This window comes from Marmota marmota, unplaced genomic scaffold, assembly GCF_001458135.2.
Source record: "Marmota marmota marmota unplaced genomic scaffold, marMar, whole genome shotgun sequence".
In the NCBI taxonomy this organism is placed as follows: Eukaryota; Metazoa; Chordata; class Mammalia; order Rodentia; family Sciuridae; genus Marmota; species Marmota marmota.
Genome location: NW_026000249.1, coordinates 31,305,330 through 31,331,272, shown reverse-complemented (window position 1 = coordinate 31,331,272; position 25,943 = coordinate 31,305,330). Strand labels below are relative to the sequence as shown.

The 25,943-nt window shown below is 38.5% G+C and overlaps 1 protein-coding gene across 1 annotated transcript in view; it reads left to right on the top strand.

The window, feature by feature from the left end:
- Positions 1-25,943, top strand: part of Efhc2 (EF-hand domain containing 2) — a 206,743-nt gene that overhangs the window by 172,188 nt on the left and 8,612 nt on the right. Inside the window, exon 13 of the mRNA XM_048796279.1 lies at positions 12,334-12,439. Coding sequence (XP_048652236.1) covers positions 12,334-12,439 — 106 coding nt within the window. The remainder of the gene's footprint in view (positions 1-12,333; positions 12,440-25,943) is intronic.

Here is a 25,943-nt window from a genome sequence, read left to right as displayed (position 1 = left end):
TATATATATTTCTGAGAAAAAAGTAAATGTACAACTTAACTGATTGTGAGAACATTAGATGTAAAATTTGGGGTAGGTTTTTCGAAGCAGTAGTTCCTGATGACTAAAAACATGTGGTAAAAGGATCTAGGGTTATTAGCATAGGACTTGCTGGAGCACTATATATAAAATATATACATATTATGATGCCATAAAAGGAAAGCATAATTAATTGCTTTCTAAAACACATTGCTTCTGTTGAACTTGACTTCTGACTTTCTGGCAGCACCTGTCCCATTCCTCAGATTCTGGTCATCTTTTATGTTTCCTATGGTATTGCTCCAGCTCCTCCACTGACTTAGATGTCTTGATAATTTTGACATTTTTGACTTCATGCTAGGCATTGTAATCATTGCTTTGGATGCATTATTTTATTTATTTTTTGAGAATAACGTAGTGTGGTCAGAACTATTATCCTTCCTGTCTTATACATGAAGATGTTGAGGTTTAGAGAAATAAGGTATTTTGACTAGTCTTATAGTCTAGAAGAAGCAGCATTGTGACTTGATCCCTGAACCTTTTAAATGCACATGCCTTGATTCTAACAAATTTTCTTTTGTACTAGAGATCAAACCCAGGACCTTGTACATGCTATGTAAGTGCTCTACCCCTGAGCTAAAACCCTAGCCCACTTATATCAATTTTGAATAATTGTCAATAGCCAATATATTAGGATGTCTTTAAGAGTTCTACCTCCTTCCTGCTGCCTATACCCACTGTCTCCTCTTCATTATCATTATCATTACACTTGTTCTGATCTACATTTCTTCTTGACTATTTCAGGTCCTCCATCTTGGTCTTTCTTCCACCAGTGTCTAAATTTTTAAATCTACCTTTACAGACTACAACTAAATATCTTCTAAGAGCAAAAATATCATTGTGTCACTCTTCTACTCACAAACCTTTTGTAGTATCTCATTGCTTCCTAAGACCAAAGTCTTTAGTTTTAAACTACTTTTCCTCCTTCTCCATCATGGGACTTAGGGTTTCCAGTTGGAGTGTTGTTCTCAAGCAGGGGTTGGGTGGGATGTCCTTTGTCTGAGACTAAAGGAGAAACCAAAGGAAGAGATAAAAACAAATTCCCATTTGGAGAACTAGGGTCCAAGCGTCAGGAGGAAAATCAAGAGAAGGGTAAACCCCTTTGGATATGTGTGTGTATATGTGTTAGATTGACCTGGAGTAATTTTCTAGACTATCGGTTCTATTTGTTTTCTTTGTTTGTTAGTTTTAGCTCATTTTCTTTTATTTTCTAGTAGTAGTATGAAGGATAAGTAAGTCATCCTGGTGTAAAAGACCTGAGATGAAGTACATGTGCCTAGGAGTCAGAATTCTCTGTAGTTATCACATTTCCAAAGCACTCCTTCATTTTCCCGATATGCCAGTGAAATTGGGCCATCTAGCATTTTATACATATTTCTCATGTTTTCCTACCTTTTTTGCCTTTTCTCTGGCTATTTCTTTCATAGGAAATAGCTCCCAATTTTCTTCACCTACTGAAAGCCAGCTCTTCCTTCAAGACCCATTTCAAATGCCACCATATCCATGAATCCCTCTCACATTTGCTTGGCTGATGATTGAAGTGATTGTATCCTAAGATTTCTCACAACACTATTTATGTTTCTCTTTTTATCCCTTACCTTATAATGAAGAGTTGTGACTTGACTTTTGATCCATTTAGATGCAAACACCTGCTTCTAACCCCTTTAATTTACCACCAGTAAACAATCAATGAATTGTCACATCTTGGCAGTTTTACTTCCCTACCTTGTTTTTCATATTCTTTGAATCTACTTACTAGCTATGTGATCTTGAGCAAGAGTTTGGACCTGCTTAAATCTCAGATTCCTTACCTCTAAAAAAGAGTGTTATGATTTGGTTCAGAATGTCTCCCAAAAGCTCATGTGTTAAAGACTTGGTCTCCAATGTAGTAATGTCCAGAGGTGGGGCTTTTGAGAAGTGACTGGATCATGAGGGCTCTGACCTCACCAGTGGATTAGTCCACTGAGGGATGAATAATTTGAATGGACTATTGGGAGGAGGTGGAAACTGAAGACAAGAGGGGCATTTTTGAAGGAAGTAGGTCACTGAGGGTATGCCCTTGGGGACAAGACATCTTGTCCCTGACTTCTTCCCCACCCTTCCTTCCTGACTGCAATGAGTTGAGCAGCTTCCCTTTACCACCTCCTTTCACCACAATGTGCTACCTCACCTCAGATCCAAAGCAATAGACTGGCCAGCCATGGACTGAAACTGGAAGCCAAAATAAACTTTTTCATCCTTAAGTTGTTTGTCAGGTATTTTGGTCACAGCAAAAAAAGTTGACTAACACAAACAGACAACAGTATTTACTTCCTACTGATTCAAAGGAGTAATTGAGATAATGTATATAAAGTACCCAACACAGCACCTGATGCTAACTATTGACTAGGGTCTAAGAGAGAAGTTGAAGTCAGGGACCATAGACCACACAGTCTGACTTAGAAATGAACTGGGAGAATCCTGTGTCCTTCTTTATGAAGGAAGTCTTGTTTTTCAATAGTTGGATCTGGATGCTTTTCACACATTAAGCTGTCTTCTAGTCAGGAAGCTGGGATGTTTATTAGATTATCTCTTGATGGGCCTGAGGACGAGTTGTCCTAGAAAGTCCAGTAATGTGGGAGCCTGGCCTCTGGAGGACCTAGAAGTTTCTTAGCCAGTGCTGAGGCCACCAAGTCATCATCCTCCCATTCTCTCAGCAGACTGTTTTGTCTTTGCCTTTACAATTTGACATTAAATGCAAAAAAAAAAAAAAAAGATTCTGCAACTTGCTTTCAAAGTTGTTTCTGTCTCTAAACACATCTGCCTCCCTGCCCAGCTTAGCTTTGAGGAGTTCACCCCTCTCCACTGCTAAGCAGACCATGTTCAGTCTAACTTTGCCTCTAATTGTGCGGTGACCCTTCTCCACACTCAGGGGAAACTTCAGACTAATCAGATTAGAAAATGTCTCATTCCCATTCCCTTCTCCTTCCAATATGCCCTGCCATGATTTGGGTCACATGCTTGGTGTTTTGCATCATCTCCGCAGATTCCTTTCAAAGACTGCCCTAATTCCTAATGGGCCCATCAGCCTGCAGCTTACATTTATATTCTGCATTCTTATTGTTCCCCACAGACTCCACAGAGCTTTACAGAGCCTTGACCAGAGTCTCTTTCTGCACAGCCTCCTCATGGCATGCTAAGCCAGAACCCCCTCTGACGTCTGCAGTCTCCCATGGGAGGCAGGCATGGAGTTTGTTGATTTTGTTCAGTGCACACTCTGCCCAAGGGTAGATTTACCTGCTTTGTGATAAGCCCAGGCAGTTTGTCAAGTGGCACTGTTGCATGGATTCAGATCACAAGATGAAAGACTGTATGACTGAAGAATTGGGTACTTTCTTTCACCCACTGGTTGTTACCCAATTGTTTCTCCTGACCCAGTGTTTTGGTACTAAGATTTCTTGTCTGCTCTGTTCCCATTGTTATTGTAATTCAGCTAGGCCTTTTCCTAATTAGCACAATCCAAGCCAAGATCTGGACCTCAAAATCTTTTCACCTTCAGTTGCTCCAGTCCCTATCAGTTTGTATGGAGAGAGCTAGGATGAGGTCACCTTACTCACTACACAAATTCATTTTACTAATGCACAGAACATCAGACTTAAATGTTCTTTGTAGCAGTGCCTATTACCCATTAATAATAGGAGTGACACTTTGCCTTGACTTAGTGCTAAGGACCTAAGAATATTTTGTACATTCTTGAGCATATTAAAAGGTATATTTTAATTGATGGTAGCCATTATTCTTCATTTCATAAATGCAAACATGGAGGTCTAAGGAGAGTCTCTCACTGCAAGAACATGCTTAAGTCCAAAGTGAGTCTCAAATGGAATTAGAACAAAAACTCCCTAAGATGCCCTCAATCTTTGTTTCTATCTCAGCTCCTAGGGGTAGGGACTATGTCTCATTCATCTTTGCAGCCTCACAGACTTATCCTGTGCTGATATATTGTTCATGGAGGAGAAAACCGTGGGCTTGGGATCCACCAGACCTAACTCTGAAGTCTAGTTCTGCTGCTTCTGGTTATGTGGTCTTGGTGTATTTCCTCAACCCCTCTGAGCCTTAATTTGAATGTAAATGCTCCTCACTACTAATAGGTAAGAAATTCTGACTCTCAAACCATAAAAGATGAAGAGAGTTCTGAGGTTATTCCATCCTGAGTTTCTTGTGGGACTGGAGTGTAAATAGGTGGCTTCCTCCCCTAATTGAGGCCTTCTGAATCTAGACTTGGAATAACTAGAAATTCAAGTGCAACTCTTTCCCCATCAGCTCTGCCCCAAGCCAGTCTTTTATAGCTGGCTTTGGGTTCCATGGAATGCCTTAGAACTGGCCTCCCAAGAGAGTTGGTGCCTCATCCAGAAAAATCTATTAAAATGGAAAAAGTTAACAGGGCTTTAAAATCATCTCATTATGTTCTCCCCAGCCCTGCCCCCGACCCCTCCCAGAGGCAGGGTTTGGACGCATATGTAATTTCACCCAACAATACCTAGCAATGAGGCTGAAGAACAGCATTGAGCCATGTGGCTGCTGATGTTTCAGACTGATGTACTGATAAAGTTTTCAGAGAAGAGTGCTTGCTTTCTCAGTCTCTCTCTCTGTCTTCACTATGCCCACTTTCTTTCTTCTTCTTTGTGTCACACATGTATACCTACCCACCCAGATGAATTTTGTCTTTCCAGATGTAAGGTGTTTTGTAGTCAAATTTGTAGTTCTTTTACATAATCCCAAACTCTGTGGACCAACAGAGCATAGTATGCACAGTCCATACTTAGCAGCTGTAACCCACCTTGCCAAAGAGCTCTGTGTTGAATCTACAATTGGAATTTAGAGGCCTAGCTATTTAGAGATAACCAGTTACTCATTGGCAGCTTGAGCAATGCTATTTTGTCAGCCCAAACTTTTTGTGACCAGTCAATGCAGTGGCCCAGAACTCTAGTTTTTTTTTTTTTTTCAAGTTTTCTGGCCTGGAAGAATTTTACAAGGTGTCTCAGGGTGCACCTCCAGGTTTGCTGGTAATGACCTGAAACCAAACATAACTAAGTGAGTCAAATATGGATTTTCTCTGTCTTTTCACCTTCCAACCCATTCCCCTAAAGTGATGAGATAGCCTTTGCAAAAGAGAGGAAGCAGATTCCTCTTCAGTAAAATATAGCCTCCACTAAACCTTTTTTTCTTAACCTCTGTAGAAGGTAGAAATAAAGCAGCTCAGCATTATTCCCTGTGGCAAGGAGATGGATGGCTTCTGCAGTTTTCAAGTCATTCATCATTTTTGGAAGGGGGAGCATGAACATCAGTCAAATGTCCCATTAGACTCACTTCTAAGAACTCCCACCTAGCAAAGCATCAGGGAGCATGTTTGGGGGCCATTATTATTTAGAGAGGAACCAGAGAAATTGCCTTCCCTCCTCCTTCTTGCACAAACATGTCTCATGGTTTGTGTAGTGAAGGTAATGGTAGATTGCTGAAGTTTCAAAGGGAAAGAAGAATTTATGGAGGCTTTAGGAAAACACTTTAGCACTGTGAACTGGGACTTGAAAGTAAGGAGGCTGACTTTTTAACAAGCATAGAAACACTTAAAAGCCAGAATTAGCATTGCCCTTTAGGGCAGTCACCCTGGAAGGCTCTGCACTGATTCCAACAATGTTGCCATAGAAAGTTCTTCTTTGGAATTGCCTTCAAAGACTTTTAAAATGAATTTCTTCCAGAGTAGCAAATCTCTGTTATTTGACTGTCGATCAGAGTTTTAGCAAGACCCAAATGTTCTTTGGAGAGGAATAAAGTAGGGAACTCAGGTGGAGAATCTGGATCATATTTTTTAGTGAAAGCCCAACATGACAATGAAATAAGGTAATATATTTTCTATACAATTCACAGGCTTTTCCAAACTATTTTGAAAGGATGGCTGGGATTTGGCAAATGATGTATTTAGTCATGGGCCAAAGGGAGGCCTCCATGATGAGTACAGGGGTAATAACCTTCGAGGCTAACTATAGGCATTGAGTAGCCTACTTGTCCTCATTTACCTGATGTTCAAACCTTTCTCCATCTCTGAATTGTTTCTCCTGACTTCTTTTCCAACCTGCTCTGTTTTTAGAACAAGAGATCTCCCTTGTATCCTAGGGCTCTCTCATAACTTCATGTTACAGGTATAGTGTGTATCAAAGTATAGAATAGCAAATGATGGCAGGAAAAATCTCACCATATCAGTGGTCCATGGAAGAAGCTAAATGCAGAATTTGAGAGCAGGGAGGAAGACTCAGAGACTAATTCCAAGTGAGCAAACTCCCAACTAGTAGCACTCCTTTCTTTCCAAGATGGATGTTTCCATGTTTACTACCTAGAAAAGCATGTTTTAGGATCTGTCACCTGCTTTTAACACCCCTTACATTTTAAATTTAAACATAATAAAATAATCCAATCATTCTGATAAGCTTATTCCATCAATGGCATTCTCTGGCCATATCAATGGCTGCCTTTAACCGTTCTAGCTGCTTTTGCAGGCATTTAGGATGTGCATAATAATTTTTTTTTTGATTTATCATTTATAGATACTATCTCCTAACTACCTGTTGTGATGATTGAGAATTTAGCGTAATCTTGTTTTTCATTACTACTTGTTCTTTCTGTATGCTCTCAGGATCTGCTCTTTATCTCTGATGTTCTGGAAGTTCATGATAGGGACTTTAATATTTGGAGACAGAGGCTTGCTAAGTTGCCCAGGCTGGCCTTTTATTTGTTATCCTCCTGCCTCAGCCTTCAAGTGTTCATATGTGAATTCAGTGTGGTTACCACTTTGTGGGCTCTTCTACTTTGCAGGCTCTCCCCTTTGTTTCTGAGAATTTTTTTTATTAGTTATTTAATAATTTCCTCTGTTCCATTTTCGTTTTTATCTTATGAGAACTCCTATTATTAAGATTTCAGATCTCCCACATTTGGACATTTTCTGTCTCAAATTTTCTCATTTTCATTAGATGTATTTTATCAGAGGATTTCCTCCACTTTGTGTTCCAAACCATCTAATTGCATCATTCTACCACTCTCATATTTTTTAATTCCAAGCACATGTTTTTAGGCCACATATTTCCTTTTTTGTAGTCCTCTGTTCTCTTTTCAGGGGAATAATATATCCTTTTAGCTCACATCTTGCCCTCTGCTCCCTGAACTGTCTGTTTCTCTTGTTCTCCTGTTCTCCCCCCATCCCACCCCTCATTACTGTTTTGACTTCTGTCCTTAATGTTGGACACTTTGGTTGGGCAGGGGAGTCTTGTTGATTGGTGGGTTTCACTGCACAATCAATCAGTTTCTGAAGCTCCTTCTTCATTGGGGAATCCCCAGAAGCTGAAATCTGGAGATTTCTCTGTAAATATTTACGGTATTGAGAGAAGAATCCTGTATTTTCCTTTCCCTAGTAGAAAGGAGGATGGGATCAGAGAAGGTAGGAGAGTTTAAACATGGCCACTGATGTTCTGGAAAGAGGAAAGGGGAAGGAAAGGGGCTGAGTGCTCTCAAATTCAGGTTCTTCTCTGTCTCCATTATGCCATCTCTCCATGACTGCAATCTCTGTAGAATTAGTCAAATAGAGCTATCCTTTACTTCCTAAAGGGAGAAACACACTGTGGAAGAAGATACTTGGGGGTCCCTGCACTCTTGCTTTAATTAGAGTTTCCAACAATCCTTGTTTTCAATGCCACACTTTATCCCTGCCTTTATTGGTACCTGAATGTTGCACTTAGGAGTCTCTTAGGAAATTTGCAGGCCACATGGATTGGTCTCTCAATGATACTTTCCCTTTCATCCCCTGCCAGATAGACACTTTGAGCTCAGTTTCCTTTCCTCTGCTCTACCAAGTCAGTTACCAATCTTCGATTTGCTTTTCACCTTAAAAAATTGTTTTAAGTGGTACTAGGGATTGAACCCAGGGGCACTCTGCTACTGACTTACATTCCCAGCCTTTTTGGCTTTTAAAAAATATTTTGAGACAGAGGCTTGCTAAGTTGCCCAGGTTGGCCTTGAATTTGTTATCCTCCTGCCTTAGCCTTCAAATAGCTGGGATCATAGGCATGTACCACTGCACCCAGCTCATCTTGCAAAAATTTTTGAAATCTCTTTTCCACTTTTATCTGTTCCAGCTATCTTCATCATTGTGTTTCTTCCTTTTTATCCCCACTTTTATTCCTTTACAGGTGAAAAGTAGGATTTGGTGGAAAAGGGAGAAAAATACTTGTGATCAATCCATTATGATTTACTGCAAGTCTGTCCACTTCCCAAAAGCACAGAATTTTTTCAAGAAGCATCCCTTTTATTGAAATATTCTTTGTTCTTTTCTCTCCTTGCCCGTTGGGGAAATTCCCACATACATCAAGGTCTTCTAAGACAAAACTGAAAAGAAAAACTTGGAGCATTTTATCACATTAGCTAACTCTTTCTTTAAGCCTAGCTCTGGGATTTGGGTAAGATGACATCTTTCATTTCTTGTCAAAAAAATTTTATACATAATTTGTGAGCTACATACAGTTTTTATTTATGGCTTTTGATCCTTCTCAAGTGTAATCTGATTCAGAAATATCCTTTCCAAATGGGCAAATGGTTAGACATATTGAGTCTGACACATTATGAGCTAGACAGGGAAAAGGGCTGGGTAAATATGAACAAATATCAGTGAGTGGTAAAAAATAATAGAAATAATAGGACTTCCTGTGGTGACTTCCAGAAGTTTTCTGTGAGTTCCAACACTGTCATCCAGGACAAGTGCAAATTCAGACAGAGACTCAGATAAGAGGGACTCCAGGAAGATCTTCCTAAGGAATTATAATTTTATTTTTGGTACCAGGGATTGAACTCAGGGGTACTTAACCATTGAGCCACATCCCAACCCTTTTTTGTATTTTAGAGACAGGGTTTTGCTGAGTTGCTCAGGACCTTGCTAAGTTGCTAAGGCTGCCTTTGAACTCATGATTCTACTGTCTCAGCCTCCCAAGCCACTGGGATTACAGGCATGCACCACCACACTTGGCTAGGAATTGTAATTTGAATTGAGAGTTCAGACAAAGGGACCAGAAGACACAACTGCTTTACATTTCTGGGAGCAATCTTGGCATGTTCAGGGAACCAGAAGAAGGCCAGTAGACCTAGAACATTGTAACAAGAAGAGAGTTTTCAGGTGAGAACATGTGATCAGAGAAGTCTGCAGAAGCCAGATTAAGTTGAGTTTGTAAACCCTGATGAAAGTTCAGCTTGTGTTCTAAGTATATTGGGAAGTCATTGGAGGACTTTAAGCAAGAAAGTGATCGAGCAAATCTATGTTACAGAAAGATCACTCTGGTGAAGGATAGTCTATTGCAATATAGATAGAAATAGCAAGACCAAGATGGTAAACTGTTGCTAAAATCCTGGTGAGAGATGATAGTGGCTTGGGATTTGGGAGAAGTGAAAGAGATGGAAAGAAGTAGATAGATCTGTACTATGCTTATGGTAGTAGAACCCACAGAACTGCTTATTGGATTGTATATGAGGAGTAAAGTCTGATGTGATCCTATTTCTAGTTGGTAGTCTTTTGAGTGGTTTCCCAATTACTGAAATAGTACACTTCCAAACTCTAGGATTGTGTAAGTGCCTTGTGTAACTCATGTGGGAATTTACTGACAATTAAATTCTGTACAATACGAACAGATAGAAACAATTATTTCATTGATGATCTCACCCAGTATCCCAGTTTTGTGCCTTTAAATAGCATCTATATAGCTAATGACTTCCACACTTAAATCTTGAAATGGACCTCTTCCTTGAACTTCAGACTCATAGCCCAAATTGCTCACTTCCCATCAAAGTGTAACATAGCCCAAACTGAACTTGGGGTCTTGATTCTCAATGTTTACATCCTGCAGTCTTTCTCATCTCAGTTAAGGCAGTTCTATCTTTTCAGTTGCTCAAGCAAAAGCCTTGAAGTCATCTTGAATTTTTCCTTTCTTACATACTATAGGAATTCCACATTCTAAATACATTCGGAGTTTGTCACTTTCCATTGCCACCACCCTCAGTCTAAGCTACCATTACTCCTTGTGTGGATTACTGCAAGAGACTGCTAGCTGTCCTTCCACTTCCACCTTGACTGCTATATTCTACTCTTAGTATTTCAGTTAATGTCCTCTTTTATAAATGTCTTAGGTCCTATCTTGGTCTGTTCAGGCTGCTACAACAGAATACCATAAACTGGGTAGCTTAGAAAAATATATATATATTTTTTACAGTACAGGAGGCTGGGAAGTCCAAGATCAAGGAGCTCTTACATTAAGTATCTAGAGAAGGACCACTTCCCAGCTTATAGATGGCTCCTTCTTGCTATGTTTTCACATGGCAAAAAGTGCAAAGGAGCTCGCAGTGGTCTCTTCTGTAAGGACACTAACCTCATTCATGAGGTCTCTGTTCTCATGATCTGAACACCTCTCCCCAAATGCCATCTCCTAATATCATCACATTGGTGATTATATTTCAGCATGAGTTTCCAGGGGACATGGTCTTTCAGAACATTGAAGGTCCCCTAACTATTCTGTACAATATGGTCCAGTGGCTCTTAGTTTTCCTCAGAATAAAAGTCAAAGGCTCTATATGATCTCCTTCTCTGACTTCAGCTTCTACTCAGAGTGTTAGCAAATGCTTTCTTTAAGGCTCCCTGCTAAAGGAAAGCTTCTCAGAAGATATCTTTAATTGAATGAGTTTTATTTCTTTCCCCCAAATATACACAAATGAAAGAAATAATGGTCCTACATTTTGGCTACAAATATTTCCATAACCAGAGCATGTCCTTTAAGGAGTTGAAATGATGAGTAAGACAAAATTTAAAGGGTAAAGAGTGGTAGGGGGTGGCAGATTGGAGCTGTATCCCAGAAGCCTTGGCCAAGAAATGTACAGAAAAGAATTACAGAATTCCTGTTCCCCTCCTCAGATCACTCTGTTTATCCCACTTTGTTTAGTTTGATGAGTCTATGTTATATTAGACTATAACATTAATTTGTTGGTACTGATTTTTATTAGTTTATAAATGTGAGCTATTATTTTCTTACCATGTTTTGAAGATCAAAGAAAAATCTGACTTATTATGAGTATTATTTTAAAGGCAGGTGCCTGGAACAGAGTGCTTAAAAGAATGTCTTAGTGATGTTTATCATTTACTTCCAAAAATGGTATTACATGATTAATAGATAACTGGCTTTTAAAACTGACATGATTTTTTCAAGTTTAGGATCAGTGGTATTGAGGTATTGTACTAAGAAGTATTTAGACAATGTTTAGGTCATTATAGCAATTGAATTGAAATTATTGTATCTTGATGGCCAAAACAAAGTTAAGGATGAATTTTAGCCAGAGTCCATAATTAAGAAATAGTTGTCACAAAAATATATAAATCATGCAAGTAGTCTAAAAAATATTGGTTATTTTGAACCTAGACATTTATGGTGCATGATAATGATTTGTTAAATTTTTTCAAAATGAAAATGTACTTTTTCTGATTATAAATTTAAAACAATTCACATGATACATAAAAGTGTAAAGAAAAAGCCAAAATCATAATTTATCTTTCCAGAGATAGCTGTTCTTATGTAAGCCTATTGTTAGAACCAGATTTTTTCTATGCCTTTTAAAATAAATATAAACTTAAAATAGGATCATAACTGTACGTACATTTTATAACTTCCTTTCTGTTCAACAATATACCCAAAACATATTTCTGTGATAGCAAATGTGGATCTAAATAAGCCCTTTTAATGGCTATATAACAAATAATAAGGATACCTTTTATTTTTCCCAAAAATGTACTAGTGGTCAAAATTAATCTAGGCTTGTTTTAAAGATTTAAAAGGTATTAAGAAATATAAAGACATTTTATTTTACTAGCATTTGATGCCAACCATTAAACTAAAAAGGCCTTCAAATATTCTTAAGAAAATATAATGAGGATCTTAGTTACTAAGTATGGAAATTTGTTTCTTTGACAACTCTAGCACATGTTTATTGAATACCTACTAAGATCTAGGTGCTAAGAATACTTTGGCAAATTAGATAGGTAAGACCCCTGCTCTTACAGAATTTATATTCTTGAAGATGGTGAGTAGATAATAAACTAATAAAAATAAGAAAAATATCAGATATTGAAATATACATGAGAATGTAAACTGGCATTTGAATCCTGAATTCTGCAGACTAAGTCAAGTCATTTATTTGCAGGTTTGAAGATAGTGAACATCAAATAAATTATGAGTCATTTTTCTCTGCCCTGAACTGGAGAATGAATCCAATGCCTGAATTGTCAGCCCCATCGTACCTTAAAGAGGTAAATAGCACCTGTTTTTAAAACCAGCTGTGGATACCTCCTTTGCATTTTTTTAATTCATAGCAGTTTTATTCATAATAGCCAAAATTAGAAACAACTCAAATAATATTTATTAATAGGCGCTATCTTGCATTTTTAACATCCTGTATCTTTAAATTATTCTTCAATGTAAAATATCAACATCAGTGCTTTTGGAAAGAGTGTTTATGTGTTTCTTGGTATTTATGTTAAAGGCTAATTCACTTTCCATGCTGAGCAAACATCTGTTCTCTAAGAGCATGACTTTTTTATGCAGCTGAATTTTTTAACCTCAGTTGCATCCAATTATATAGAAAAAGGGATAATAGTTTACAGTTATAAATAGATATAAACACTGTTATCAGAGGATTCTGGTAACATCATTATAAGCCACAAGAGCAAATCTCAAATGGTGCCTGTCTTGAATCCCCAGCATAACTGTGGCTGTACACACAGGTTTGCCATGTGAAACAACAGAAGATGGAGGTACACATTTTATGGCGGGGTCAAATTTAAAATAAAAACTCAGTAGAAAACTGCTTGGTAATGGAAAACAAGTTCATGTGATCAGATGGTGCTCTCAACATTGTGGAATTGTCTGAATTCTCTAAGACCTCTTTGGACCAATTATCTTTAAGGAGTGGGTGAGTGGGTGGTGGTTTGTTTACATTTTAACATGCTCCAGAAATTGATTTTCTTGGGAAAGGCCCTTAATAAAGCAAATGTCATGTGGTTGATACTGTCAGAAAGGAGGCATTTATTCCTGCTGACCAGTTCATTCTGGCCTGAGCTGATCTAGTGCCCCTGGGAGTTCCTTCAGGCATGCAACTACTCTGGAGTTTCAAGGGCAGCCTTGGAACTTCCAGATGGTTGAGGGACAGTGGTGGCCTTTGGAGTTGAACAGAACTGGAGTTGAATTCTGTCACTGTCACTTACTTAGCTGAGTGACTTTGAATCAGTGACTTATTTTATTCATTTATAGATTTAATCCTCAGACAAATCAGAATTAAGTGTCCACTCTTAGCAGGTTCTCTGCTTTATACTGGTGTCCAAAGATAAAGGTCATCATTGCTATCCTTGAGGAACCCACTGCTGATGAGGAATCAGTACACTCATGATTTGGAATATGGATTGATATAGCTGTGTGCGTGCATGTGTGCACATGTGTGTTGCTGGGGGTGGGGAGTTGGAACCCTGGGCCTTGTGCATGCTTGGCAACCGCTCTGCCATTGATCTACATCCCCAGCCCAAGAAGCTGCTTCTAAATCAGGCTAGTGGACAGGAAGTATTCTTGGGGAGGTAATGCTTGACAGTTAAGTGATGAGTAGTAACAGTAGCAAGGTAGGAAAGTGATGTGATATGGAAAAGGCATTCTCAACAGAGCTTTCTGGGACATGGGGCAGACTGATACTTGAACAGAGCCAGGAGGAATTGGTGTGACTGGAGTGAAGGCACATAGGGAGGAGTGAAGGATGACTGGAGTTGCCTACAAATGGGTGAGGTTTGAATGTTGTCCTGAATATTATCTGGAGACCACTAACAAATATGTATTTTTTCATTTTAATTTTTTAAATTAATTATTTTAAAATGATACATATTTATTGGGTACATTGTATTAATTTGATACATGTATATAATATATAATGACAGGGCAGTTAGCATTTCCAAGTCCTTAAACATTTTTTAAAATAAATCACTTATTTATTTTTGCAGTGTTGGGAATCAAACCCAGGGCCTTGTGCATGCAAGGCAAGAGCTCTACCACTGAGCTACATCCCCAGTGCTTAACTAACTAACTAACTAACTAAATAAATAAATAAATAAATAAATTATATATATATATATATATATATATAAATAATTGGCAAATTTTAAGAAAGAAAGTGACATGATCAAGTGTGCCCTTCACAGGGAGCTTGCTCTGGCAAGGTGGTGGGTAGACTGGAGAAAACAGGTAAAGACAGGCAGATCCATTGTGAGATTTTTTGGCTATTCTGTCATCAGGGAACCCATTAGGAGGCTTTTGATGTCACCATTGTAACAGCAAACACAGCATTTACTGTGTGCCAACCATTGACCTAAGATCTCAAAAACTCTTCGCTTATTTAACCCTCATAGAAACCCTATGAGGTAGGTACTTTTATTATTCCCATTGTAGAGATGAGGAAGTTAGAAAAAGAACAAGTATATGGTAGAGTCAGATTCTTAATTCAGGTCTAGTCAATTGCCAACAATAAAAGAAAAACATTGACTGGGGGTATAGTTCAGTGGTAGAGTGTGTACTCAGAATGCATGAAGCCCTGGGTTCAATCCCCATCACCAAAAAACAAAGTAGTAGAAGAAGAAAAATATCTTTTAAATTATTATTGAAGATACTGGATTCAATGAACCCATATCCAAAATATTACCACAAAAGCAAATTAATACTGTCATTTTCCCTGGTAATCTTTTAAACCTTATCCATGTGAATATTTAATTTTATATATAAAAATGTTTAGACATAGAATTTGTTTTATTTGTATATATAAAATACTAAAATATGAACAAATTATGTAAAATTATAAAGTAAATTTTTATGTATAAAATTATGAAATAAAAATTTTATATATAAAAATGTTGAATTCAGTTGATGTTCTACCTTTTCATTTAACGTCCTAGTATTCTGTGTTGGTTGTTATCCATTTATTCTATTAGTACCATGTCTAGGTCACTCTACCCTTTTCTGAGCCTGCCCAAATCAGTCCTGGGCCTGACCATTGTGGACCACATTAGTGCGTTCCCTAGCTTTCAGGCATCTAGTTGGATTGGCCAATGGGATGCACGAGCAGAAAAGTTGAAGATGGGAAGAGAGAGAAATCATTTCCCTTCCTGCCAGTTATATCCTCCTCCTACCAAGATTCATAGATTCTGTGTGGAGATTCTGTCCATATAGCTGTCACTCCAGGTTCCAACATTATGTACCCCTTTAGACCCAGGTAGTTGTAATGGCTCCCTGCTGTTACAACTCTTGGGGACTGGAGAATCCTCTGTTGATTTTCCTAAACACTTCCCACAACTTTGTAAAGTATTGCCAGCCCTCTGTATCCACAAGTTCTGCATTCATGGATTCAACCAACCATGGATAGAAAATATTCAAGAAAAAAAAAATTGTGCTTGTGCTGAACGCATGCAGGCTTGTTTCCTTGTCATTATTCCCTAAACAATACAGTACAACAACTATTTACACAGCATTTACATTGTGTTAACCACTATAAATCATCCAGAGATGGTTTAAAGTGTGTGGGAAGATGTGCAAAGATCTGATACAAATACTGTGTCACTTTATGTAAGAGACTTGAGCTGTCAGTGGATTTTGGTGTCTGTGGGGAGTCTGGTAACAAATCCCCCTCAGATACTGAATGATGACTGTAGTCACTTTATTTATTAAGCTTGTCTATTTACGCTGTTTGTGTGTTGTCCTCTATTTCCCTTGGGACCCTCAATGATACATGTACTTATTTTCACTAGTTAGCAAAAACCTTTGTTGTTCCTTGATTTGCTTTCTACTTCTCTCTTCTTTCATTCCACCCAATCCACTATCCAATTCACCTCTGAGATTTCATCTTTTTTTTTTTTTTGCACAAAAATGTATCATACCACATACATTTATCTGTAGTGTGCTTTTCCTAATCATGGAAAATTCATCTAGCTTAATATGTATAGACCTAAGCCATTGTTTATTAGGTATATATGGATATATAATAATCTGTTAAACACTCTATTAATAGGCATTTTTGTTGTTTTTATCTCAAAAATGTGGTATCTTATTACTTTAATTTTTATTTTCCTGATGACTGTTGAATTTGAATGAAATATAATCACTTTTCTATACTACAACCCAGGGTAAGTTACATGTATTTTTCACAACAACCCAGCATGCACATACATAATGAACAAAAGTTTCATGAAAGAATGCTGTTGTAACTACCTATGGCATTATATATGTAGTTAGATTTGTTTTCTTTTTTCCTTTCTCTCTTCCTCCCTTTATCTCTTCCATTGTTTTTTTCTCTCCTCTCTCCCATCCTCTTTCTTTCTCTTTTGAATGTTGTTTCTGACCCATTAAATTTATTTCCTGACCCACAAAAAGATCACCACCCACACTGGGTTGGAGTCACTTTGCATGGGAGGGTCAAAGATTCACTCTTCCTGCAGTCACTTCTTCCCCATTTTATGACTTACCAACTCTGTCACTGAGACAATTACTGAGCCTCAGGTGCTTTAGAGAGAGAGTGTAGGGCAGAGGTCTGGAACCATAGGGATTTGATTTCAAATGCTTGACTTCATCATCAACTAACTGGGTGACTTTGTACAAGTTAGTCAACCTTTCAGGTTTACCCATCTCAAAAATGGAGATTAGAGTATCTCTCCATTAAGGTTGTTGTAAGGAACTGAGTCAATATACATGAGGCACTTATTGTGATACCTTTCCCATAGTGGGGCTTAAATTAGGTTCTGTCATTGTTTATAAAATGGAAATGCCTTACCTTCCTCATGTCAGGGTAGTTGGCCCTGAGCAGTCCCTTCCAAGGCTAAGATAGTTTTCTGTGCTTAACAGTAAGCGTTAGAACAGTTATAGGCTGAAAATGTCCCATTAGAAAGAGCCTATTCTTTAGCAGCAAGCTCTTCCTAATTGTTACTCATTTATGGTGAGACGAATTTTACTCATATGGTCCCATCAGTTCTGCTTACTGAGCCTAGAAAGATATCAGTCTGCCAGAGACATTTGGAAGGGACCACTGTGTGTGTGTGCATGTGTGTGTGTGTATGTATGTATGTATGTGTGTGTGTGTGTGTGTGTATAAAGTTGTTGTTGGACACAATACCTTTATTTTATTTATTTATTTTTATGTGGTGCTAAGGATTGAACCCAGGGCCTTGCTAGGTGAGTGCTGTACCACTGAGCCACAACCCTAGCCCAACCACTTTTTTTAGATCAATTAAAAAGAACTGAAAACAAGTATCAAATGCTACCCAATCAATATAACCCATAATGAGAACTTAATCAGATTCCAAAGCACTCTGGTATTGCTAAGCTTGTCATTGTTTCATCAAGAGGATATAAGATAGCTTGGGAATGTTATGAGTGAATCTATAATCTCATGTAAAAATACTTAGTTATGAATGGGTCAAGCACAGTGTCACATAGTTCATACAGTAGAATTGGTAGTGAAGAATATAGTATCTACTGAACCATTTAAGTATGCTTAAATGTTAATATCTAATAATGCCTCCAGATAGTTGTGGATCAGATCTTGTCACAGGTTGGGTTCTCCAGAGAGCAGGTGGAGCCTAACATGCAGATGTTTACTTGAGAGTATCCTTGGAATCAACTCCTGTGGAAAGTAGGGGAAAGAATCAGGAGTGAGCAGAGGGAGAAGTTGAGGTATAGTATATATCTAAAGACAGCTTGTCTGACCCATAGAGAGCTCTGGAGCTAGAATCATCTTTCAGAGTTATCCTGAGTTGGGCCAAACTAACCTGGTCTTTTTTTTTTTTTTTTTTTTTTTTGCATGTGTGTGGTGCTGGGGGTACTCTACCAACTGAGCTATATCCCCAGCCCCTGGCCTTTTAAAAAAAATTTCTGTGAGTTGGTTCAAGAAAAGAAATAACCTTAGACAATATGGCTCTTTGCAACCAAGACATCTTTGTAGTTGAGGTAATCCTTTCAGGGGGATCCCTGTCCTTCCTCAGGACTTAGGCCACCAAGTGCTTCCTCAAGGAGATTCTAGATGGCACATCATAGCTTAGTAACCAGCCACTCTTGAAGCCCCTGTTGGTTGTTTTTGGTGTCAGTTGGGAGCCTGGTAATATGAGCCAGCCTCCTCTATTGTTGTCAGATCTTCCATGCATGGCAGGAAACTAATAGGAGAGTGACTATGCCACAATAGGCCGTGGAAAGATTAGACCAGATTTGCCAGTCCCTGGGCCTGGTTGGGCAGAAAAAAATCTCTCACTTATACTTTAAGGAATCACCAACATTTTGGTAGTCTGCCCTAGTCAAAAATGACATGTGGAGCTTCAAGGCAAGATTCACCAGGTTGTGGCAGTGTCCTAGCCCTGAGTACAAAGTGATGAGATTAATATCTTCTGAGAATAAGGAATAACAGGCTGAGTTTCTGTGTGGAAGCAGAGCGTAGGTGGAGGCCTGGGATTGGAAAGCCACACATTTTGTCCATTGTATGAGATGGATAGGCTGACAGTGGCTAAAGTTCCAGAAATGACATCAAAAATGACATGGGCAGCTCTCTAGAAGTTTCACTCAGAACTCATAGATTTACTCATGGGCTGAATGTTTTCCTCAGTATGACCTCTTCCCTGTACCAAAGAACACACTGAGAAATGAAAAAGGACTTCTTGAGTGATGAAAGATGAGTGTTAGATTCAACATATTCTGCCTGCATCAGGTGTTAATGGATAGGATTAATGTTTAGGTAAGGATCTAGAGCACCTTCATAGTACATGGAGTGGGCTGGGAGAGGACAAAAACCAGGAACAGGACCAGGGCTTTGTCTAACCTGAGGCTGAGTAGAGAGGTGGTTTGGTACACAGATATGGGATCAAAAGGAGTTGGGTATCAGGGAATTCCAGAAGGGCATATCTCCAAAATAGCACAGTGATAGGAATCTAGAAGTTAGCACCATTCAGCAATCAGAGGGAGCCAGTCGATAGACTCTCAAGCTTTCATCCTCACCAAGGATTGAGCATGATGAGTCCCTGTTCCAGTGAGGTAACACCAGGAAATGCACACAGCTCAAAGGGGTCATGGAGATGATTTGATGAAATAGGGTGGAACACTCAGAGAGTAGCAATGGTAGAAAGCTTTTAGCCTGCTTAGGACTGGGAAAGCAGGCAGGGACCAGCATTACTAGAGCCTAGCAAAGGATTTGGAGCAGTAGTTGGAGAACATAATCATTGCACTACTGCTGCTGTAGCCACCACCAAATCGAGGGCCAAAAGGGAAGGAGCAGGGCAAGGAGGAGGAAAGTCAGTGTGACATCTCTCTTCTCTTACTCACTCCCTATCCCCCATCTCCTGACACCACCTCCCATTAGTTGAACCCTAGAAGCCAGAAATTAAGGAAGCTGATGTAATTCACATAGGTCATCCTCCCAGGGCAAGGAGCAGGGTGAAGTCTCTTGAGTGATAAATGGAGAATTACCCAGCTCAATCTGTTACCAGAGTAAAGACCTTATCTCAGGAGAACAAGCCCCATAGCCTAGCCAGGGTATAAAGCCAGACCAGACTAATAAATAGCTCCTGGAGCTTGGTCTACTGGATGTCAGGACCAGTGCTCAGATGTAGCTTCCCTACATGTGATAGTCACATGGCCTCAGATAATAGAAGTGGATTTCAGTAGCAAACAAACAAAATGTAAAGAGAACTATGTTATAGCTAATCTATCTTTGATTAGTCCTGCTGCCCTTTGGTAACAGATGTTTTGTTTTTGTTTTTTTGTTTTTTTCCTGCATAGATGGATATTGGCTGTGGCCTACATCCAGTGGCCTATAGCCTGGATTCTTGGGGGTGGGGGATATTCCTTGGTCATCACTCTGTCTGGCCCCTCAACAGCCCATGGAGCTGTAATTTACCTCTCACTCCATTATGTGACTATCTATGGTGTCAGCATGTTGCCCTGGTGCTATCACAGCCTGGAGACCCCATTCCCATTCAATTGTGCTTGCTCGCAGATGGTAGCTATAAAGCTGGCAGAATAGGTCCCACTGTTTTGAGCCTGTCTGGTTAATCTCAGAAGTCACGTTTTAAAAAATAACACTAAATTGGTTCTCATATAAACTTTATAACTTGCACTGTATGACTGGTGTCTTATCTTGTGACATTTCTGAGAAAAATTGGACATGACTTCATTTTACAAGCACTATAACTGCAAAAGTATTAGCAGTTGGCTCTAAAGCTCCCTCTTTCTCACAACAGGATAATATATGGCCTTGGCAGTGGGAAGTAGTGGGTGATTGGGTACACCTTGGGATAAATCTTTGGACATCCTACTTGTGGAGGATCTCCTTTTGGCATTTAGAGCACAGAATGCCCTGTGACATTTTATTATCCTAACATCTTGCCCAAATAAATATCATTCCTAATTTATACATTGGAAGCTAAGACTCAAGAGGCATTCCTAAAAGTAAGGCATATATAGTTAGGGGCTAGTGCCAACTTTTAAAATGAGAAGTTATTTGTAGTATTTGTGATTGAATTTAAGAATTGAAATAAAAGGTTATTATCCATTTTCATTAGATTGAAAAAAGTAACTGGTAAACACATGCTGACTACCTAACATAGAGCAATAACCTAGTTGGAGATGCTGTTTCTGGAATCTAATATGATCTGAAGCATTGGAACATTAGGCTAAAGCTCAAAAATTCCATGTTTCCTTGAAAACTTACTTTACCTGTAATGTACTTCTAAGGAAGGTTTTCTTATTTATAATTGACAGCTTTCTTAGCTACACTTACATGTAAATGACATCTGTTGAAGCTTTGTCTAGGGCATAGGGAAGTGAAGGTGAAAAATTGCTATTGCCCATGATAAGACAGAAAATTATTAGCAAATTTTTTGTTGTTTTAAATTTTCTTTCTTTTTTTTAAGCTGTAGATTGACACAATACCTTTACTTTATTTATTTCAATGTGGTGCTGAGGATTGAACCCAGTGCGTCACATGTGCTAGGCAAGCACTCTTCCACTGAGCTATACCCCAGCCCAATCTTTTGGTTTTATATATGAGCTTTTCCTTATGTTACCAGAATGCTCTTGATTATCTCAAGAAGTATTTGCAAGATCCCCTTCCCAAAATGAATTTTAATTTGCTTTGTTAAAATTTAATTGCTTTTATATTTTTGTACCTAATTTGATTATTTCTAAGGTCATGTCACCCTTATTAGAAGGAAGGGAGTCCAAGAAAACCATAATTTTGATTTCATATATACTACTATTGGACTTTTCTACAATACATAGATATTTTCCATAGAAACATTCTTTTCCAAGCTAGTAGAAGGGAGTAACATGATGAAGTCACTAACATGACTCTATCAGCCTTGCAGTTGGGAAGAATAAAAATAACCTTGTTTCAGTGAAGCGTGGAATTTAATTGGCTCCCGATCTTTTCCCCTCATGCATCTGGTGGCCAGTACTACAGTAGAAAAATTTGAAACTAAAAGAAGACATAATCCAATTAAATTTCCTTTTAAAAATGTCAAAGCAAATAAATCCAGGGCCTATTAGCTCACACACAGCTTTGCTATTCTCACTGGGCAGCTGCTGTTTACTGGGTTTTCATCCAGTGCCATCTTTGCTTCCCATTTCAAGGGTGTATGATTTTTTACAGATCGACAGCTACAGTTTTTTACCATTGATGAACGAGTAATTTATTGCCAACTTCTTTGACATCTTAAGTGGTTCTAGTGACAGCCAGCTTGGAATATGTCATAGGACCCTCTCAGAGATGATGATTCCCAGTCATTTTAGAATCACAATTTTATATCATTGAATGTCATTCTGTATTTCATAGTTTTTCCCTCTTCCAGAAAATGCTATGTGGCACATATTATTCAATACTCCAGATTACATTAAATTTTGTTCTAAGATTTGGGGACTGTCTGGAAGTCACATTGGAGACTCTGGATTCACCGTCAGTTTGCCAGAAAGTTGCTTTGTTCCAAGCTCTGCTGTAACTTTCATAGGCATGCCCTTAAATATTTATTTATTTATTTATTTATTTATTTATTTATTTATGATACTGGGGGTTGAACCCAGAGACACTTAACCACTGAGCCACATTCCCAGCCCTGTTTTATTTTTTATTTTGAGACAGAGTCTTGATAAGTTGCTGAGTCTGGCTTTGAACTCACAGTCCTCCTGCTGCAGCCTCCTGATCCACTGGAATTACAGGCATATGCAACTGTTGCCTGAGGAATAGTTGCACATGTGTGTACTCATGTAAATCACCATCAAGTCACTGGGATTACAAGTGTGCACACCATGCCTGGCAACATGCTCTTAATTTTGATACGTGCAAAATTGCTTAGTGTCTTCATCTGATTTCCTCTAGAAGCAATGTTGAAGACAAGGATTTGAGCTTATACAGTTTTGCAGGAAAGAACCATTAGGAAGGGATTAGAAGTACTGAGAAAGTGAAGGGAGGGAGCTACTTAAAGGGCACATTATCAAACCAGTTATAAGTGTGGATGACTGGAGTTTAGGGCTGCTAGGAAATGCTGGGATCCAGCAGCCAACATATTCCTCAGAGTTATCCCATCCAAAGTGCAAAGGAGCTGCAGTATTCATCTGTCAACTCACTTCAGTCATTGGTTGAGAACTGCCCTCAAAGTGGGGGAAAGAAAATAATTCCCTGGCACTTTTGGCTTGTCCCACAGGCAGTCAGAGTGGGCCTCAGAGGCCAAGTAGAATCTCAACGCCAAAGGAACACTGGAGTATGACCAAGTGGAAAGTGTAAGAGGGTAGGAAGGAGCACTGGCAGAGCCTATGACACATAGATTTCAAACCCGTATCAACAAGGGCCTGTCTTGCAGAGACGGAAGCAGGCTCATCTTCATCTGGAATGGGAGGGATCAACTTCTGTGGATGAATCCCCCTGTTGTAGAATTACCCACTTAAGTGTTATTCCCACTTAACTTACATGCATGAGCTATGATGTAGCTCAGTGGTAGAGTGCTTGCCTAGAATGCACAAGGTCCAGATTCAGTCTCAATCAAAAACAAATAAAATCTTACATGCACTTCTGGGAAAACCACGTGATCTGGAGTTTTCTTTGCATTTTATAGTGTAGGATGAATAAAAGGTCAGTATTTTAACTCACTGCCTAGATTTTCATAAGGTTTGTATAATGTTTGGAACACTTACAGATTTATTAGAAAGATCAACACTGATAGCTGGTAGTTTGGGGATATATACATACATAGATACACACATACACATATGTATGTGTTTGGTTTTTTTTTTGTGTGTGTGTGTGTGTATTTGACAGGACTGGGAATTGAACTCAGGTGCTCTACCTCTAAGTAATATCCTTAAACTCTATCTCTGAGCTACATCCCCCTGTTTATTTTATTCTTGAGACGAGGTCTTGCTAAGTTGTTAAGGCTGACCTTGAACCTGGGATCCTTCAGCCTCAGCTTCCCAAGTCTCTGAGATAATAGGTAGCTTGTACCACCACACCACTCCTGGCAGGGTTTTATTATGTTGCCCAAATCCTCTTTATTTTTACAAAGGGACCAGCCATGCAATTCCTTTAGGTAGATCCAATTATAGGCAAAATTATGAAAAAGGTACATTTCCTTCTACTTTATTGATGTCCTACTCCATTGCCTGAGCCTCTGAAAACTCCCTGTTTTACTGTAATTTTGGGTAGCCTGAGGGCATCTCCCTAAAATTGAGGGTTGGCAGTGGATGGATCCTGGGTTCCTGAAGCACTATAAATGTGTCTATGGCATTTATCAAATATTTGAGACAGAAAAAGTCACTCCCATCTAGAAACTGGAGAACAGTGAGAAAGGGAAAAATGATCAAGTGAAGTGATATTGATTCTAAACAAAGAGTATAGTGGAGCTAGAGTAGTCAGGAAGGCTTTCAGGGTGCTATAGGGAGCAGTCAGGATTTAAAGAAATAAACTATTATCTTAAACTACCCTTAATTTCAAACCTCCTAGGTCTTTACTTGAGTTTCATTTTGTCCAAGTCTGACTTATTGCTAATAAATTTGATTCTCATTTCCAACTCCTGAGTTATTATTCCAGTATAAGTTCTTCTATTTCTTCTCTTTTATTATTAGCATGTAAATCATGATTCCATGTTAAAAAAATCCACTTTTACTAACAAGTTCTGAGGAGGATCCTTTAGTACTGACTTATTTCATAAGAGGATACATTCCTTGAATAGCTCCATCATAATTAAATGAGTTATATGTGTTTTATTCATTTTATATTAAAAACTTTATAAAATACCTATCAGAAGATAGCAATTTTGAATCTGGATGTTTGTACCATTCCCCTATAATAAGATTAAACTAGAAAATACCACTTCAGAGCAAAAATTGCCCTAAATTTTGTAATCAGCTTTTTGAGAATGTGTTCAATAGGAGTTGAATGTCTTGATCTCAGCCTTCATTGATTAAAATTATTGCTTAATATGTTCACAATGGTTCACTACTTTTTGGTGTGAGGAAGCCCATTTCATTAAGTTCCATATGATGTGAATTACACAAAACACCCTTTAGAAAGAATTCAGAAGGGTCATTTCTTCTTTACATTGCCAGTTGTTGGATTGGGCTCAGTCTCTGAGAGGCGGCATTCTTGAGAGAAAAAAAAAGTTTCAATTCAAGAATATTGTTTTCTACTTAACTTTTTTTGCTGAAAATGACAGAACCAAATGTAGCTATGTGGGATGGGGGTTAGCTACTTCTGAACAGGCCCACTCCATTGCTGTCTTGGAGGGCAGCCTAGTAGATAAGCATAGCTCTAGAGCCTCACAGCCAGGGATAGGATCTAAGCTTCTCCACTGACTGATGGTTTGGTTTTAGATAAGCTATTTCGTCCTTCTGTGACTTGTTTCTCTCTTTTATAAATAGGCATCATAATATCATCTTCCTCTTGGGGACTTTCTGTGATGATTAAACAATGGGATTCATGTAAAACACTTAAAAGACCTTCTATCATATACTAAATATCCAATAAATGTCTTATTATTAGTACTAGATATTGAGAAGATTCCTATAACCCTGCAAAAATATTCAACTAGTTCATCATCATAAATCATCTCTTAAATTAAGATTTGGGGCTTTAAAGAGGCCAGTACTTGGGGTTCTTATTCCACATCGATATTATCAATTGCAATAATTTTACAGATCACTCATATTCCAGTGACTTCCACATCTTTGTATAGTCTGGATGTGAGCTGTGTACTCTAGAGAACTGTATTTCCAGGTGTTTACCAGAATCTTCACTGTGATGTCCTATAGGAACTTGAAATAAAAATGTCCAAAATTGAACATACTGCCTCCCTCTGATCCTTATTTCTCCACTGAAATTTCTTTTTTTATTATTATTTATTTATTTATTTATTTTTATTGTTGGTTGTTCAAAACATTACATAGTTCTTGATATATCATCTTTCACACTTTGCTTCAAGTGGGTTATGAACTCCCATTTTTAGCCCATATACGGATTGCAGAATCACATCAATTACACATCCATTGATTTACATATTGCCATACTAGTGACTGTCGTGTTCTGCTACCTTTCCTATCCTCTACTATCCCCCCTCCCCTCCCCTCCCCTCCCCTCTTCTCTCTCTACCCCCTCTACTGACCTTCATTTCTCCCCCTTGTATTATTTTTCCCTTTCCCCTCATTTCCTCTTGTATGTTCTTTTGTATAACCCTGAGGGTCTCCTTCCATTTCCATGCAATTTCCCTT